This window comes from Arabidopsis thaliana (genome assembly GCF_000001735.4).
Source record: "Arabidopsis thaliana chromosome 1 sequence".
Lineage (NCBI taxonomy): Eukaryota > Viridiplantae > Streptophyta > Magnoliopsida > Brassicales > Brassicaceae > Arabidopsis > Arabidopsis thaliana.
In genome coordinates, this window is record NC_003070.9 from 29,870,722 (window position 1) to 29,890,212 (window position 19,491).

The window sequence follows — 19,491 nt, forward strand, 5'->3', positions numbered from 1 at the left end:
CGAAAGACAAGACAAAGATCATATGCTAATCGAGCTAATATGATATTCAAATTTAAAGGACCAAAAAAGTGTGTGATCGAAGACTCAAAAGGAGAGCCCATAGTGTACAAAAAGAAACTGCACGGATCGGATCTATTCACATGACTCGGATTTTATTCCATGTTATTAGTCGCTGTTCCACATTTCCTTTCCACGTATGACTAATTATAGATACATTGTCTCTTCAAGATAGATAGATAACATATTTGCAGAAAACAAGTTGGGAAACACACACATTTGTAACATAACTCTTGATTTTCCATACGACAAAATAAAACCATATAATACAGTTAAATGACAAGACAAATTCATATAAAACTTACATAATTTTGTCACATATATAGCTGAATGCTGAATATACAAAAATCAATATCACGCAGAATACTTACACGGTTTACCAATTATATAAAACATAGTCTATTACTATTAGACGCAGATTATATAACATACAACAAGTAGCCATACGTAGTTTCAAGAATTAATTAAATTTTTAAAGAAACCTTAAAACCCCAAATAAGTTATTTTTTATTGTCAATATTCGAACTAATTACTATAAGCTTCTTCCCATGAATTTAAAATTATAATGTTAAACTTCTGGGACCGCTAGACTGATAAAATGTCCCTTTTGTCTCTCTCTACACACATATACATCTCTATACATATATATAAATACGCCAATAATCGCTATCCATTACAAAAACCATTGTGTTAGATATTCAAACAAAAAAAAAGAACGTCACAAACATCAGACTGATCACCATCACTCTTTGATTAGAATGAGCAACTCAAAGTCATACTGGAGAAAGCAAAGATGGGGAACGCCGCCACAAGCCCTAACACCGTTAATGGAAGGACCAGATCCAGACATGCAAGACGAAAGAACCAAGAAGGAGAGCTCATGGGAAGCAATTAGAGAATGGTTTAAGGTTCATAAGGGCATTTCTGGAAATATGTCATCTCCTTCGGTCCAACCACTTTGCAACAGCTATGACGTGCCAGCTAAGGGACAAGACTTGAGGCTCTTGCTCGGCGTCTTGGGTTGTCCTCTTGCTCCAATCTCCGTTGTCGTCTCTGACCTATTTCCCGATGACCCTCTTCTTGGTTCTTTCCAAATCAAGAATGTCCCATTTGTGAGTATTACTAATTATTCCCTCTCTTTGGTTTATATTTATTTATTTATTTTCAGTATACAAATTTTATTTGTGTTTCTTAATTTATTATATTTCTATCTTGTTCCTTTGAGAAAAAGAAAAAAAAAATATTTTCTGGTTATTTGTTGTGTCGAAATTTCAAACGGTAGGTTTATATTAATTATTTGAATTGGCCAAACAAAGTCGTCTGAATAGTTATCTTTGAGATAAGATTGGTTGAAAAAATGTTCAAAGGTTAATAATTTTGTTATGGGCCAAAACATGTGAAATCAACATGTAATTTGTTTGTCTGTTAAAACATCACTGAGACCAATGATTTTTTTTGCCATTTGATTATGCAAAGTAATTAGTATGATGTGGATTGTTAATTAATAATACATAAGTATAATTACAGGAGACGTCGACAGCGCATTATATAATACAACAATACTTAGCGGCGACGGGATGTCTAAAGCGAGCGAAGGCGGCGAAAAACATGTACGCGACGGGGATAATGAAAATGAGTTGCTGTGAGACGGAGATAGCCGCCGGAAAAAGTGTGAAGACACTAGGCGGTGGTGGAAACGGTAGGAGCGGAGATAGTGGTTGCTTCGTGCTGTGGCAGATGCAGCCTGGAATGTGGTCTCTGGAGCTTGTTCTCGGTGGAACTAAACTCATCTCTGGCTCGGACGGTAAAACAGTTTGGCGCCATACGCCATGGCTCGGTACTCACGCCGCTAAAGGCCCTCAACGTCCACTTCGTCGTCTAATCCAGGTAATTTCATGTTGATAATTACTCGAAAATACTACAAAACATAACTTTAGTTAGTAAAAATAGTATTAACATTGATTTAGAAGAAAATAATTGCATAAACTTGGCAAAAAGGAGAGATGACGTAATAAGATTGTCCAAGAGATAAGGACGTGGTAGGAAAAAGAGTGGTCGCTGTCCAATAAGCTAATAATATTATTTGAAAAAAAAAACAAATACTAACCTGACAAGTGATGGAGAAGCTGTCTCCTCCTTTTGCTTGCTTTCTCTTGAAACTTCAAAATCAAACAAAACCCCATTCACCCACTCTTGACTCTCCCACCACCACACGTGGTTTTCTCCTTTCTTGTCACGTGACGTCATCTGTTATTGAATCGTATATTTGTTTTTTTTGTTCTTTAAGATTAGTCCGTATACTTACTATTTACAAAATGTTTTGCTAATGGTTCAAGTTTTAGTTCCTTTTTTAGCAAGGTATGAGGTTCTTGTCCTAGATTATTTATTATTATTGGGGTATTTCTAAAAGATAGTGAAATAATTAAATTGTCAGAGATTCAGAGCGCATTGTTAAGTGACTGTGTACAATTATTGGTTTAAATAATATGACATTATACTAATAGTATTGAAACCCTATGTAATGTACTATATGCTTCATCATGAATACGATCTTACACATTCATTCAATTTTTAAAGTGGGGGAACTTCTTGGGATTATCAAAGTTTGTCTTTCACTTTATCTTTCTTTCTTTCTTTCTTTCTTTTAAATCTTTTGCTTTATTGTTCTTGTCGTTCAAACCCCAACGAATATTTGCCGGACACATTTTTCTTGGATAGTAGTATAATTTATTTAAATTAAGTAACACAAAATCAATATATTTGTGAATTTCCTTTTCTGTTTTTTTTGATAAAGATATTTGTGAATATTTTTTTAATAAACCCGTTTGTTTTTGTAATTGGGCTACAGGGCTTGGACCCAAAAACCACAGCAAGCCTATTCGCAAAGGCCCAATGCTTAGGCGAACGAAGAATCGGCGACGATGACTGTTTCGTGCTCAAAGTCTCCGCCGATCGTGACTCGTTGTTAGAACGGAATGACGCCGGAGCTCCGGCGGAGGTTATACGCCACGCACTGTACGGATACTTCTGTCAGAAAAGCGGTCTATTAGTCTATTTAGAGGATTCGCACCTCACTAGGGTTATGACGATCTCGCCTGAGGACGAGGCGGTTTACTGGGAGACGACGATCGGAACAAGCATCGGAGATTACCGTGACGTTGACGGAGTAGCCGTCGCGCATTGTGGTCGTGCCGTCGCGACGGTGTTCCGATTTGGGGAGACGTCGTTGCAGTATAGCAGAACGAGGATGGAGGAGATTTGGAGGATAGACGACGTCGTTTTCGATGTGCCTGGTCTCTCTTTGGACTCCTTTATTCCTCCCGCCGATATATTTGAAGATACTAACCCTAACAATAATAATATTTACAGTATTGTTAATTCCCGATGATTATGTGGACTAGTTTAATAACCAGAAAACAATTTTATTGGTGGGTTAATTCGTTGATGGTATATGTATGTACATGTTTGTTCTATAAAATCTAAAAATCCATGTTTTGTTATTTTGGGTTGTAAGCTTGTAAGATTATGACGAGTTCTAATATTGGATTGGGTTGGAGAAATCAGAATCGTTCGTTTAAAAGTTATTGGATTTTAAGTAAAAACCATTCATTTTCCTGAAATTAAATCAAGCAAAAAAAAATCATACAAACTAACTAAGGCCTCAGATTTCCCTTAATGATACCCATATTATTCCTGGTACAAGAGAGTCAAATCAGAACCCACGACATGAGTACTCTAATTTTTCTCCATAAATTTCTGAATAAAACCCTATATGCGGAAATTTAGTGATATGAGCAACCAGTCAAACAATTTCTAAGGTTAACTTGGTTACTAAAAGTCTACGATTAATTCTCAAGATCGGAAATGGTCACAACACGAAACCAGAATCGTCATTACCGCCAATCGGATTGATGATTCTCAACTAGGGATTTTCCTTTTTCGTACTAGGGAGGATATATAACATTCTTATTGGACTTATCTTAGTGGGCATTATATGGAAGCCCAGTCTGATTCTTCAGCGTAAACAAGAAACTGATGCAAATGGGCTTTTCTTCTCTATTCTTTTTTTTTTTTTTTAATGTAACAAATCTAATGATTTATTTTTCTTTCCGTAATAAAAATATATGAATAGTTATTTGAATTTTTTGGAAAATACTCAAAATAGGTTAGAACTTAGAAGTAATGGAAAAATGACGACAGTAGAGAAAGAAGGGACAAGAAAAATAGATGCTTCGGGAATGTACTTTGTTAAGAGAGCATTCTACATCAACACATACCAAAAATAAAGTATCATTTTGAAAAATATAGAATATCAAAAAGAAGTATATTATCTTCTTCTTCTTCTTTTTTTTTTTTTTTTGGAAAACAGAAGAAGTAAGGGAGTAGAAAATGGAATCCAAGGTCGAGATCGTAATGAGGTGCCTACAGAGGATTTGTATGGAAGAATGTGCATAGACCATCCAAGACCGTTACCTTTATTACTTTATTTGTTTATTATAAGTACTTTAGTTTGCTTAACAACCATAATAATTACCATATGATATGTGTACAAACATTAGCTTTACTATTAGCCTATTTAAAATTATGATATACAAGTAAAGCTACGATCACATGCACGTTTATGCATGTGAATGCGAAAAAAAAAAGTAACAGAATGAGATGTTCAGATGGATATATATTAAAAAGCACCGAATAGTTATAATAATTAACTTGTGGTTGGTGTGATTTTATTGTGAAATGAATATTCACAAAACATGCATCATCGTCATTTCGTCGGATCCACTTTGTATATAATGCATCTTCACAATTAAATTGATTATTGTACCATAACTAATTTATTGATAAAGTATATGATATTTCAAATGTATCCCCAAATAATAATTATTTTTAGTTATAATTTATATAGTATTTTTATAATAATAAATAAATAAAAGAAATTTATCTGATTTATTTTTTTTTGTTTTTAATTATTATTACATGGTCGTCTACTCTTTTTTGTCTTCAAATCCAATTAATTAAATAGAAGGAAAAAAACCGAGGAACGTAATTAGAGGGAATTAGTGGGGGCGTATGTAAAAGGAGAAGAGAAGCTTCCTCGAGAAGTGCATACATGGGAGTGCGTTAATATCTCTATGCTTCTCCTTCTTCTTCTTCAATTCTCTTTTTGCCTTTTGTTTTCCTCAGCTTTTAGAGAGAGTGAGAGAGACTGAGAGAGCTTTCTCTTTTACTTGCCAACTTGCAGTGATGACCAGATCTTTATATTTTCTCTCTCTGAACCCAACAAAGTTGATCAGTAATAATTTATATAAACATATACATATATGAGCCGTAATTTGTAGTTGTGACTAAATGGATGCATCGAGTAAGTAAAAATCATAGCAGAGCAAAAATTCTGAATTACAAACATTTTTTCCCGATGTTTGTAAGATCTATAACTAAGCTCCTGAAATTCAATTAAGAATGATCAGTGTAATAATTTTCTTTTGTATAAATATATGTCCTAATTAGTGGTCATATGAAGCAGAAAAGAAATAAAAGAATAAAGAACAAAGATATATACGGAAGGAAAGATAGATACTCAGTGTCGGTTAATTTCTCTTATGACAAGTTCTTTTATTTCTTTTGAAAAGGATCTTGTAGCTATCAATCTCTACATACACACTTACTTACATATGCGTACAACTGCATACACATATACATAGTAGTATCCTACAAAATCAAGTGACTATATATACATTTGAATCAAAGTTTACAGCTTTTCTTGGTGTTTGCATGTGGTTTTCCCAAAACCCTAAAAACCTTTTGCTTTGATGGGGATCATCATCATCATTATCACTTGCGCTGTCCTTTCTTTTTCGTATTTACTTATGATTTTTTTTTACCATAAACTTTATTTTTAAGTTTGATTGAAAATTTAGTTTCCCGATGCAGATATCCCATTTTAGCGTAATCATATATAAGGCATCAAGTACAAACTAACTTGAGATAGAAATAACTAACTCATGAAAAAGCAAAGGGCCCTTCAAAAGCTTTAAAATATCGTACATGCCTTGAAACATGAGCAACCTAGCTCTTAACACATAAATGTTTATTATTTGTCATATATACAGTTACGTTCATGCATGGGATATATATACTGGTTAAGGTAATATACATATGTACTGATTTATCATATACATGTACTAGATATACTTTAGTACATTCACATTTTATATGCCTCTAATTGGCAAACTGTCAAATATGAAAATCGTACAAGTATGTACATATGAAATAAAATTGCGGATGTAAGAAATTAAACTTAATTTATTTGAAATTGCCATTAAAAAAAGCTATCAAACATAGAATATGAAAATAGCTAGTTAACCATAAAAGGCAACTACAGATTTTATGTGGGTGATAAAAGAATAACAAAACATATATTCGGCAATTCTACTGAGACTAACAATGTAAAGATCAATCATCAAACAGTTGACTAGAAGAAATAAGTAACGAATAAGTACAAAATATATAGATCCTAAAATATTATAAGAACAGCAATAATATATAGTTTCCGTACAGATTATAAAACACGAGCAAAACTAATCCGGTAAACATAACAAAGCTTATATATTTTTTATTTTTTTTTGTTTTGTTTTGTTTTGTCTCATCTCTAAACCCTACGTCAAACTCACAATGACAAAACATATATATCTCGTTCTTACATTCCCATGCATCACTCATAGATAAAAATTAATAAATTGTATCACCCAAATGGCGAGTTTCTTCCTTGTATTAATCCACCATTAGGGTTCATCATAGGACTCAATGGTGATCTCCTAGGCGATGGCCTTTCCAGTAATTTCCCACCATTATTCCCTTCATCACCTGATAAACCTGATTTCCTTTCGTAGATCTCCGACAAAGAATCCAAATCCGTGGAGACATGTGTAGCCATCTGTATCTGAATTCTATGCTCATCATCGATCGATTGGTTTGCGGAAAGATCGTGATCTTGATCAGACCACATCAATAGTCCTTTCCTTACATCGTTACCAAAATTAGGATTAGGTCGCTTCTTCCCCAAGTAAATGTTGGTGTCTGCAGCATTGTTACCCGTGAAATGGTTCTCTATGTTTTGATGATGGAAGTTGTGATGGTCGAGGACTTGGTCGGTTGTGTTTCCATAGATGTTTAGGTCTTGAAACGGCGGGAAACTAAGAGGATGAGGAGGTGGGCCCACCGCTGCTGAAAGACTCGAACTTCCCAGATTACCCTTGTATCCTCCTCCGACGGCGGCTGCTGCGGTGGCGGCTGCCATGTTCTCACCGGCTAGGGTTTGGCAAGCTCTCTCCAAGATAGATTGCATGTACTTTCCTTGTGCTTCAATCCTCAGTTGCAGATGTCTTTGCACCTATAAAAATTGAATGAAATCATTTACTATATTTATGGGATACAAATTGATTTTGTACAAGCAGTTATCATAGAATATCTATAGGTTAATTAATTACCTCTAGCTGTTCATGCAACCTTCTCTGCACTTCCATTTGCATCCTGATCAAACCAACCTGGTGTGAGTTGCTGTAATATATATTAAAATGAAAGTTGAGAAAATTAACGAAATCTGATTAAAATATTACTCATTCATGTTGCGACTCATCATGCCAGAAGAAGAAGCTACGTTGCGCTGAATATCCATGGCAGAAGCTACACGTACGGTAAAAAAAATTAGAAGAAGACGGATCAAAGAACATATATATACATTAATACATATCTATATTATGGGTAACTTTTTTATAAAAACCCTAATTTGATAGAGAAAGGAAGAGTGGTCACCTCTTGAACCTTCCTTTGTGGAGTGATCTCCGTACTCCTTGTGCGGCTGCTTTCCAAGCCTGAATTTCTGCACCCATAGATCCAAATAAGTTGTTAGATTATTATATTATATTATTAAGTGAAAAAAAGAATAGAAAAGATAAAGAGGAGAGAAAATTAAAAGCAAGGAAGAAAAAAACCCTAATCTATATTTGTGTACATACCTGAAGATGGCTCTTTAGGTGGTAAAGAGTAAGACCCTTCACACCCATAACTCTCATAATCGTCTTTGGGGTCGCTTCTGCAAATAGAAATGATCAAAAACTTTGAAAAAACACATTTATAATTGGTTAAATGGATTGAATATATATTTGTGTATGTGTGTTCATACTGTCGGGGCCGCCGAGCTGAGCGACGGCGTCCACAAAACGCTCGTGGAGTTCGACGGTCCAACGCAAACGCGGTTTAGGGTCGGTGGTGAGGACAAGGCCTGAATCGCCTTGAACGCACATAGCTCTGTTCTCATATGAACCATTCATACTTGAAGGTTTCTTAGCATGGAACATTCTCTCTCTCTCTCTCTCTGACTCTCTTTCTCTCTCTGAAAGAGGGGATTCAAGAAACGAATGTGATGCAAAAATGTGAGAGAATACGATGCGTTTTTGAAGAGATCAGATGACGGCTTTTTTTTCTCTCTCTCGTCTTTTTTGTTTTGTTTGTAAATAAATTATGGTTTAGTTAAATATGTTTTATCGTTAGTAAGGAAGAGAACTAAAGTTTCAGACTAGTACACAGACGTTCCTTTGTGAAAAGATACTGTCGCTATCTTTTTCATTTGTGTTTTTTATCCTCTTAGCTTGAATACCTTTGAATTTCTTTCAATATAAAATGTGTGTAAAAGCCACTATACGTATACATTAAGTAAATCATGTCTGTCTCAGATTATTAAATTACTGCGCAAACTTAAAATAATAGTATATATTAGATATTAAATTGATATCTTTGGGGGAAATTGAATTTTGAACATCGGAGATCTCATATCAAAACGGTTATGGATGTGACGACGAAAAAAACAAAAAAAAAAGACGAAAAAAAGCGGTTACGGATGTATCTAATATATATGCATGATTTGTTGCATGATGGTTTTTATTTCTTTATTTCCTGATATAAACATTAAAATGACTTGAGATATCTAAGTTAAAATATAATTCACCTGAATCAAAGATATTGCACATCTATTATTCTTATATTTTTGGTTTCTTTTTCTTTACTACCTTATAATTTAGAAGTAATTTTTAAATCCAAATTTATCATACAATTGTTCTATATACTATTTTCTTAATCATGCTTGATTTGGAGTAAATAGTAATCAAAGATTTGTAAATATTTTCTTTATAGGAAAATATAAACTTTTAAAGTGAATATATTAAAGTTCTATGTATTCTATTCAATTAAGACCGCACGAGGAGAGTCGTATACTAGACTTATAGTTTGTCTACATCGTCATATATCGTAATTGGAGGCATACATACAAATATCTTAACGAAACAAATTCCACAAGGCTAGGGATTTTATCATTTATGGTAGGGTAAACCTTTTTGGCTAATTATGAGGTGAATATACAATTCTAAGCAATGATGAGCTTCGTTATAAATTAATAGACCGTATATTTTTGGAACAAATTTATTATATACATGCAATCCAAAACCGTTAGGTACGGTGGAATATTTGTCTACGACAAAAACGTTTTCCATTCATCGATTAGTAAAAGATGTAGTTTACATCCGCAATTAACTAGCTAGCAAAAGAAAAAAGAAACAAAAAGGTGAACAAACGAGATAATTAACTAAATTACTTGTATGGACACTACAAACCAGAAAATCAACTTTGTTAATATTGCCCTATTAGCTACTAAACTAGCTTATGTATAGAACGACGATGCATTTTTCAATATACAAACTAAAATCATATATAATTCATATACGCAACGATTTAGATTAACCCCTAAATTCAATTGCATGCATGTAAAATAAATGGTCAACCTAAATATATATGAGTGGGAGGTCCCATAGCATATTTACATAGAACAAGAATAAGTCAATGAATATGGCTGAGGCTGATATGCACACACAAAAAAGAGAGAATATTATCTAAGAATAAAATTTGAATTGAATCAGAAATTTATTAGAGGTTATATATTAAGTATTAATTAAGGGAAAGCATGTACATGTTAAAATGTAGACCAATACCAGTCAATGAATATTGAATTAAAACAAAAAAATTAACATAAGAATATGGAACAATTTTTTAAAGTTATACATATTATAAACACGGACTATTAATATGTGGAGAATTATGCATCAATGTGTAAAGATAGAGTTAACGTTGGGGACCTCTTCTTCTACTTATTAAAGCTCTTTTATTCTTTTTATTTTTACCATATGTTTTTCTTCTTTTCTCCATTTTAATTTATTGGTTAAAGCTTGCTGGGGCTATAACCTTTTTTGGCTTTTGTAGGACTGACGATTGTGCAGCTATACATGGTAACACATTTTTCAGATATTAATTTCTTGGAATAAATAAAAAAACAGTGTTTTTCTTTGCCAGAAATGTTAAAAATCTTGGCTGTGAAACGAATTATTTGTACAATAAATTAAATTAATCAATTACCGCACACAATTCTGACCAAGATAAAATAAGAAAATGGTTATAACTTTTGAATTTAAATATTAAATCAAAGTTCAAATTGCATGAGAATTGGAATCGATTCTTCTCCTCTTTGATGAATAAAGATAGATTCTTATTGCGCCAACAATATTAAAAAATGAAAATACAACTCCCGCGATAGATGCCAACCGTATAAACTTGGCCAGCCACATTTACATAGTTTACTAGACTTTTTATTTTTTCTTACCACTTTTTGAGTATAGATACACACATATATTATTCCTACTTATATTATCACGATATTTGTGTTTTCACAATCATCATCACTATTATCTACAAAATTGATTCATAGTGATATGATGCATATTAGCATTAGCAAATCATCCGCCCTAAAATCATTTAAGTTCTCATCTTTCTTTATTAATGTTTTCAATAATGATTTTAAGCTAAATTGTATTTTGCTTTGAAAAAAAGAAACCAAAGTTTTTGTTTTTAGTTAAACCAAGTAAAGCTAATGTTTAACTTTTAGCTAATTGTTGTTGAAGCAAACTAAGAGCTTAAAGAAAGAAAGAAATGAAATTAGTGACAATAAAGTAAGTCGGCTTATAAAAAAATAGAGGCCACAGTTGCTTGAACTTCAAGCATCTTTTTGTGATGGTGCTTTGGGATTTCTTCTCCGAAATGAATATATTCCTTCTAACCTTCTTATCTTTTCCCCACTTAAAAAAACTACAAACAAAAATAAAATCCCAACTTTGGCATAGAGCCATGTAATCTAACGCTATTTTGAAACATAACTGATCCAATTTTTTTGAATAATTAATATTTTAATATATAACACTAAATTCGATAAATCGATCGACTGTTAATAAGTCATAATCCTCCAAAACATTGTCACATGAGACATAAAGCGTTTATAAATAGTAATGACAAGATACTGATGAAAAAAGAAAAATAAACCCAATCGATTTCTAAAAATTGCTGATAAATGAAGCAAAGAACAACAACGTTTATTTTTTTATTTTTTTGGGTATATCCAAAGCAAAAATTGTCCGAATTACAAAAATTAACGTAAAACAAAGAAAAAAATAACGTAAACAAAGATAAATAAAATGGAAACCCCAAATTATTACTTAAAAATCATGCTAACAATTGGTCGTAGACCAAATCTTTATTTCTTAAGAAGTATCCTCCGAATCCTTATTATGTTCCACAGTAAGCTTTTATTAGAAGGATACGAGTGGAGGAGAAAAACTTACAATTTCTAAAGCTTTTCAAACAAACCAAATCAGTGTCTATTCATATCTCCCAAGCATACGTATTTGATCTGCGTCAAAGCCAAGAGCCCAGAATCAATAAATGAAAAGTAGTAATTTGCAAAACTTTATGCTTATAAACAATTCAAAAGACAGATTCGCATCGATAGTCTCTGTGTTATAGTTGGAGTTTGGGAGCAATCGCATGACAGGAAAATGTAAAACTAACCACCTATAAGGCTATAACCTTGCAGACTTTATTACGTAGATTTCTAATATTATATAAGACCTATCAACTGAAGCGAGTTCAATAAGAGAGAAATGAGTGTTGTGAGTTACCTCAAGGTATTCGTCCATACCATACTTGGATCCTTCCCTTCCAAGACCAGACTGCTTCACTCCCCCGAATGGAGCCACCTGCAATCAAAAGATGTAAGCATATGTATGGCTATAATTAGGAGAACGTGGTTCTTTCATCCCTGGTCTTACCTCTGTTGATATGAGTCCTTCGTTCACCCCTACAAGTCCATATTCAAGTGCTTCAAATACACGCCAAGATCTTTGGACACTGTTTGTGAATATATAAGCAGCAAGTCCTGCACACACATACACACACAAGACACATTTCCACTTATTATGTTAGCCTAAGACTCGACAAGTAAAAGAAAAAGGTTACCAAGATTAAATGAGGACAAACCTGCAATTGTGTCATTAGCAATTCTGATAGCGTCCTCCTCGGTTTTGAACCGAATAAGGGGAGCTACAGGTCCAAAAATCTCCTCCCTAGAAAAAGTAAATTAGTTCTTCTGATCACAAAAATGCGAGGAACACTATGTTTCTATAACTCGTTCTTTAGAGATACAAGAAGCTGTAACACTGCAATTATGTGAAATTTTTCAGTACTTACTTAGACATGATCATGTTATCCGAAACATCGCGGATAACAGTAGGCTCATAGAAAGTCATCCCTAGACTGTGCCTTTTGCCACCAATGATGATTTTTGCTCCCTTTAAAAAGAAGACACCAATAAATAAGATTTTACTTGAACAGAGTACTTGTGTTAGTATTGGCAATACAAGAATTGTTTTTGGCTGAATACAAATAGAATATATGAACTGCATTGCTTAGAAATCAAGGATTAGCAAGGATGCATAAGGTAAAATACAAACCTTAGAAACAGCATCTTGTACAAATGTCTCTACCTGAAATTATCAAGCATGAAGACTATAAACATTCTGTCATCAAACATTATTGTTGTGCATGAAAAACGGAATCTGCAAAGTATTATTAATAGAATGTACCTTTTGCACTGCTGCATCATTTATAAGTGGACCCTGTAAGAATTTTGAAGCGACAAATAGATTAACAGCAAAATAGTAGAGCACACAAGAGACTCAGTTAATTTTAAAATCAAATCGCTTGGGATGCTACTCGACAGAACGTAGAAATAAGGTACATGAACGTGAAATTCTCATATTTCTTGTAACCCCCTCAATCATCAAGGGTATAACATCACAAAGCAGAAGCATAAGATCGAAAAAGGACATACCTGGGTTGTCCCATCCCTAAACCCATCTCCTACTTCTAATTTTTGAACCGCTTCAGAAAAGGCCTCAGCAAATTTATCATAGATACCTGCGGAAAAAATATAATTATATTAACACTGGATGCAAGATCCTGAGGGGTGTGCCGAGTATCCCAATTCTTACCATCTTGCACAAGTACTCTGTTCGCACAAACACATGTCTGACCACTATTCCTAAATTTCGCTGCAAGCTGCAATCACAGATCAAATGGGTAATATAATGTTTTAGGGTATTGAAGATCCCATAGTGCACCACTAAGAAAATTGAGCTTGAAACTAAGAGCTGGGATAGGTGGATCATGGACATAAGTATCTATATAAGCAGTAAAACTATATACACATCTAGTATGGAAAAGAGACGGGATACTGTCAGTTCTGAGTAATTCCAGATGAATCAACGTTTTTGCATCTTTTGGATAAAGAAATGCCTTCAACCTTATGACTATTACTTACCGTTCCTTTTACAGCTACATCCAGGTCTGCATCATCAAATACTATAGAGGGTGCGTTGCCGCCAAGTTCTAGAGAAACCTACACCAATAAAAAAGAAGAGGTACCAGGGGGTATTCAATCTAGATTCTAGAGAATATTATTTTAAATAGCATGATATCGTTGCTTAAGTATACCTTCTTGACGGTAGGTGCAGCAGCTGCCATCAACTTCTTCCCAACTGCTGTTGATCCCGTGAACGTGATTTTTCTCACCTGAGTAGCACGAGAAACAAAAGCAGTCAATTAATAAGGATACTTATCAAAATTCACTACTAGTGGCATAGATACAAATAACAGAATGTACACAAATATGATTAGAGAAACCTGTGGACTCGTAAGCAAAGCATCCCCAATTTCAGGAGCATTTCCCATGACCACATTAAGTGCCCCCTATTGAAAATAATAATGCAAATGAAACATGAAGTGTTACAAATACAAAAAAAAAAAAAAAAAAAAAAGAGCAAAACCCTAAAGAGATGGTCTGCCCAAAGAGTTCATTAGCACAAAAGAAACTTCGTAAAAAACTAGCCTTTAAACCACTTAATCCTACATCAATGGGTCCATACATCAGATAGTAGCCACATTGACGACAATACAAACTCTTGGAGATGGGCTGATCAAATATTCAAATCAGATTACATGTAAAACGGAAAGACTACTGTGTTCGAACTTAACACATTATTGGTTATTTCCCTGACATGAGGAAATCCATCTAGATGTGACCAGAGACGCTAGTTGGTTGTATAGTTCAAGCCTAATATAAAAGATTACCGGAGGAACTCCAGCTTGAAGTGCAAGTTCAGCCGCAGCAAGTGCTGTTAGGGGCGTAAGTTCAGATGGTTTAACAACCACCGTGCATCCAGAAGCAAGAGCAGGGCCGACCTACAATACCATTTACCATCTACATCAAATTTAATGAAAAAAGTTCTACATACTCACTGGGTACTAGGCAGCTATTTACAGAAAGAAGAAGGTAAATTGGAATGGTAAAAAAAGCAAGACCTTCCGAGTAATCATGGCTAAGGGGAAGTTCCAAGGGGTAATTGCACCAACAACACCGACAGGCTGCAAAGAAAATCAAGAGAGTCAAGCAATTGAGATGTATAGTAAACACTTGCGATTACAAATACAGCCACATTGCATGGAAAAAAAAGTACACGAGGAATATCCACATATAAAATGGAATTCGCAAAGCAAGGTTAAGGTTCTCCAAGTTCATATCACATTGCTACAAGACTTAGAAAATTGCAAAAAAAAATTCTTGGGAAGGTGTGGGAATGCAGAGCCAAGTCACAGGTTTCCAAGCCCAGATAGCCTGGCAATTATTTAACTACGCACCTACAAGTTAAGCTTAGGGTGCAGAACTATGTCACTACAAAAAAGCTGCATGTATTAAATATAGAAGCATGAATGGGGAAACCTGTTTTAGAACCAACAGTCGGCGATCAGACAGATTCGGAGGAATTATATCACCATATACACGTTTTGCCTCCTCCGCATAGTACTCAATAAAACTTGCCCCATATGCTACCTGTAAACTAAATTGCAGAATCATATATTGCATTTAAGAAACGATTGCAACAGTTGAGACAAGCCTAAACAGCACATTCAATGTTCTCAAATAAAAAATGAATCATTAACCTCTCCGATGGCTTCCTTGAGTGGTTTTCCTTGCTCCAAAGTTATAAGTTGTCCAAGTTCTTCCTTGTGTGCAATCAGGAGGTCATACCTGTGTTTGGTGAAATGAAGTGGCTCAGAACCTTATAATCCTAAACATCCCCATCCAACACTACAAAAGTAAAAGAGAACGCATTGCTACGGGATAAAAGATTGTACCATCTCCGTAAAACTTTACTCCTCTCTCCAGCAGTCAATCTGCTCCAAGCTGAATGTGATAACATGTAAGAGCATTAGAGCAAAATGTTCAGCGTGAATAGAAGTGACCATCAAACATTGAGCAGGAGAGACGGAACAGTTTAAGGTAGAATTAAGAAGCTCGAAAAGAAAGAAGCTAAAGTAATGAAGAAGAGAAGCATACAAGTAAATGCTTCATAAGAAGAAGCAATAGCATCATTTGTCTCTTTTGTTCCCATACATGCAACATCAGCTATAATTTCACCGGTTGCTGGATTGTTAACCTGTCAGGAAGAAAACATGATGTCAACATAAAGCATTCCAAAATAACATCCCCAAAACAAAGAGAGAGGGTAAAAGGCAGAGTTGTATGACCTTGATTGTCTTATTGTCATACGAGTCAAGCCACTTGCCTCCAATTAGACCTTGAGTTCGTAATAGACCAGAACTCCTAAGCTTTTCAGAAACGCTTTGTGCGTCCATACTCATCTGATAATCAATTGAATTAACAGAGTATCATTATCATAACGTATTCACATTTGTTCTTTAACAAAAACATCCGGAGGAAACCCAATTCACTTTTCCTCCATGAGACCACAAGATCCGAGAAATACTAGAAAAACTGAATTCAGATATATAACCATTGTTCTGATTTTGAAACCACTCGATCCTTTTCTCCGTGAGAGACTGCGGACGAATCCACGAGTAAATATGTAAATACAGAAGAATCGATTGAGAAGACAGACGATTTACCTGGCGACACTGAGAAGAGACGAGGAGGAGGGAGGTATGTGACGAGATGAGCTTTCGACAACCGCCGATGGCTACACGCGCTGCTGCTCCTATTACCATCACCACTTCCCAAACTTCAATCGAACAAAGATGACGAACACTAGTGAGATCAGAAGCTGTGAAGAAGCTACTAGGCAACGAAATTATATGTTGTCAAGAGATTTTTTACAAGTAAAATATCTTCAAAATTGGATCCGTCAAAAATGACAGGTGGGTTATTTGACTGTATTCGAGTGGGTTAATTATTAATGACGTGTAATCCACGTGGCAGTTTAACCGCATTTGCCGGGTTTGTTCGAAAACTTCCGTTTTTTATTCTTTACCCAAATTGCCCTTTAAAAAATAACATAAAAATTGGCTTATTATTATTTTATTTTTCCCTCCCATGATAACAGCATTTGTCAAAGTCGTCTTTCTTTTTTCCTTGTCGAGAGTTTTGCTTCTTCATCTAAAAGATCTATACATCTTCCCCAAGTAGATATGTTTCATAAGCCTAACCTAACATTCTTCCCCTCATTCGCGTAGGATCTGTTCTTCCCAAAACGACTCATGCCGTCCATTCGATTCGGAATATAGTTGTAGAGGAGATTTCATTTCTAATCAATTTCTTCGGTGATGAGTTCCACCGCGGCATCTTCCACCGTCGGAGGAGGCGGATCGTCTGAGATTTCCGGTGTCAAAAAAACCTCCAAGCGACCAAAATGTGATCTTTCTATCTCTATCTATCCTTCTAATCTTCTGATTTGGTCGAACTTTTTGTATAGTCATGGATCGTCCTTAGAAATTTCGTCTTCTTTTTTTCTTTCTTTCCTGGAATTCGTATTGAATTGACAAAAATTTCTCTGTTGATGGTGTTGCTATACCTCGATCACCATGTGTTTTTGCATGTTTCTTTGATTTCTAATAGCATTCTTGTATACTCTGGGTTTGATGTAGATTCGTATATACAAGAGGTGTATAGGTTCATCAGCTTGGTTTTTCAAGTTGTCCTACACCGTGTAGTTGAAACTCACGTTTAGTTGTTGGGTTTTGATGTGACATTGGTTGAAATCTTTTGTTCGAAAACTTTAAACATTGTTCTCCCATTAAACAAACTGTATGGTTGCTTTGGATTCTCTGTTCTTAACTTCACAAGGAACCAATTTTCTTTACCAGATTCTAGGTTTACTCAGCAAGAGCTTCCAGCGTGCAAGCCAATTCTTACTCCAAGATGGGTAAGTTCAATGTTACAATAGTGGAAAAGGATGACTCTTACTCTTTTTGCTGTTTTCTTATTGTTCATGGCCATTTGCAGGTGATCTTGACATTTCTTGTCGCTGGGGTTGTCTTCATTCCCCTTGGAGTGATCTGCTTATTTGCTTCTCAGGGAGTATGTGCATCATGCTATTGTTTTTCTGCCTTTTCTAATGGTTTATTTTCCAGCTTCGGTTTTGTGGTTTTATTGAGGATATGTTTCATTCATACTTGAAGGTAGTCGAGATTGTTGATCGATATGACACAGACTGTATTCCAACATCTTCTAGAAACAACATGGTCGCTTACATACAGGGTGAAGGAGATAAGATCTGTAAGAGAACAATAACGGTACATGTCTTCTTCTATGGCAATTTAGTTCCTTCTATGATTGTGTATATTAGCTGTTCTTCTAGGTATGGCTCTTTCTAAAGCCTTTCATTTTTTTCAGGTGACAAAAGCTATGAAGCATCCTGTCTATGTATACTACCAACTTGAGAATTTCTACCAAAACCATAGACGGTACTTTGCCTTATCTGCTTAGTAATAGTTATCGCTTTTGCCTGTTACTTTCCCTGCATTAATACAGTTACTCCTCTGGTTGATTGTATATGATTAGGTATGTGAAAAGTCGAAACGATGCACAACTAAGAAGTCCAAAAGAAGAGCATGATGTGAAGACCTGTGCACCTGAGGATAATGTGGGTGGAGAACCAATTGTGCCATGTGGTCTTGTTGCTTGGAGTTTGTTCAACGATACTTATAGCTTTTCAAGAAATAGCCAACAACTTCTTGTGAATAAGAAAGGTATCTCATGGAAGAGTGACAGAGAAAACAAGTTTGGGAAAAATGTCTTCCCTAAAAATTTTCAGAAAGGAGCACCAATAGGCGGTGGAACTCTTAATATTTCTAAACCGGTAAAAAATCCTTGAATATCGATCAATTTAGATTCCTTCTTCTGATAGGATTTTAACAAGTGTAAGAGTTGTCTGTTGGATAGTTGAGTGAGCAAGAAGACCTCATAGTCTGGATGCGAACCGCGGCTTTGCCAACGTTTAGGAAGCTGTATGGGAAGATTGAGACAGACCTACACGCGGGTGATACCATAACGGTCTTGTTGCAGAACAACTACAACACTTACAGCTTCAATGGGCAGAAGAAGCTAGTGCTGTCAACAACTAGCTGGCTCGGCGGAAGGAATGATTTCCTCGGGATTGCTTATCTGACTGTAGGCAGTATTTGCTTGTTCTTGGCTGTTACATTTGCCGTATTGTATCTAGTTAAGCCAAGGTACGTCACTCTCAGGGTCATGCATGCTTCATTTTGTTAAGACATTATTACACTTTTCAGATTTTGGAACGTGTACAGTGAAATGATCTTCTGTATTAATGGTTTCAGGCAACTCGGAGACCCCTCGTACCTTTCGTGGAACAGAAGTGCTGGAGGTTTACAGTAATAGAGCCCTTCGAGCATCAGGCGTTGATCCCTCCATCGTCAAACGGCGTAGTTTTGGCTTAGCTAACAAAAGAGAAAAAACGAAAATAAGTATATAGTTCGTTTATAATTTTGATATTGTTGAAAACAAACGTTTGTGTTTTGTCCTGTTGTTGTTAAGATACTAGCCAGTAAATGGTGTTTAGAAAATAATGTAAATGAATTACAGTTGGAAATTGCAAAATAAGCAGAGAATTTTGTTCAGTCTTTAGATTTAATCATATGTTCTTCAGTTCTTGTAATAATCTCATAAAAGTAGTTTTTTGTTGA

The 19,491-nt window shown here is 35.0% G+C and overlaps 4 protein-coding genes across 6 annotated transcripts; 2 read left to right on the plus strand and 2 right to left on the minus strand.

Moving 5' to 3' along the window:
- The first annotated feature begins 604 nt into the window (after positions 1-604).
- On the plus strand, positions 605-3,608 carry AT1G79420 (C-type mannose receptor (DUF620)). Its single transcript, NM_106590.3, has 3 exons — positions 605-1,169; positions 1,585-1,944; positions 2,906-3,608. The coding sequence occupies exons 1-3, from the start codon at positions 816-818 to the stop codon at positions 3,443-3,445; spliced, it is 1,254 nt and encodes a 417-aa protein (NP_565208.1). The 5' UTR covers positions 605-815; the 3' UTR covers positions 3,446-3,608.
- Positions 3,609-6,506: 2,898 nt separating this feature from the next.
- Positions 6,507-8,558, minus strand: APL (Homeodomain-like superfamily protein). Of its 2 annotated transcripts, NM_179574.3 has the most exons (6): positions 8,240-8,558; positions 8,073-8,149; positions 7,870-7,936; positions 7,674-7,740; positions 7,545-7,587; positions 6,507-7,447 (listed from the first exon to the last, which is right to left on the minus strand). In NM_179574.3, the coding sequence occupies exons 1-6, from the start codon at positions 8,412-8,414 to the stop codon at positions 6,800-6,802; spliced, it is 1,077 nt and encodes a 358-aa protein (NP_849905.1). In that variant the 5' UTR covers positions 8,415-8,558; the 3' UTR covers positions 6,507-6,799. The 2 variants fall into 2 exon arrangements, with proteins under 2 accessions (NP_849905.1, NP_565209.1); NM_106591.2 differs by having other exon boundaries at positions 8,073-8,483.
- Positions 8,559-11,399: 2,841 nt separating this feature from the next.
- On the minus strand, positions 11,400-16,693 carry ALDH5F1 (aldehyde dehydrogenase 5F1). Its single transcript, NM_106592.5, has 20 exons — positions 16,456-16,693; positions 16,078-16,191; positions 15,887-15,986; positions 15,685-15,733; positions 15,490-15,577; positions 15,269-15,379; positions 14,851-14,913; positions 14,620-14,730; positions 14,173-14,238; positions 13,984-14,061; positions 13,811-13,888; positions 13,482-13,548; positions 13,322-13,407; positions 13,074-13,106; positions 12,942-12,974; positions 12,679-12,779; positions 12,469-12,554; positions 12,261-12,367; positions 12,111-12,188; positions 11,400-11,842 (listed from the first exon to the last, which is right to left on the minus strand). Exons 1-20 carry the CDS (start codon positions 16,552-16,554, stop codon positions 11,804-11,806), a joined length of 1,587 nt encoding a protein of 528 aa, NP_178062.1. The 5' UTR covers positions 16,555-16,693; the 3' UTR covers positions 11,400-11,803.
- Positions 16,694-16,894: 201 nt separating this feature from the next.
- ALIS5 (ALA-interacting subunit 5) lies at positions 16,895-19,490 on the plus strand. Of its 2 annotated transcripts, NM_106593.4 has the most exons (8): positions 16,895-17,197; positions 17,650-17,708; positions 17,789-17,863; positions 17,965-18,078; positions 18,179-18,249; positions 18,347-18,644; positions 18,728-19,017; positions 19,126-19,490. In NM_106593.4, exons 1-8 carry the CDS (start codon positions 17,110-17,112, stop codon positions 19,181-19,183), a joined length of 1,053 nt encoding a protein of 350 aa, NP_565210.1. In that variant the 5' UTR covers positions 16,895-17,109; the 3' UTR covers positions 19,184-19,490. The 2 variants fall into 2 exon arrangements, with proteins under 2 accessions (NP_565210.1, NP_974175.1); NM_202446.1 differs by having other exon boundaries at positions 16,968-17,197; positions 17,789-18,078; positions 19,126-19,458.
- The last annotated feature ends 1 nt before the right edge of the window (position 19,491 follows it).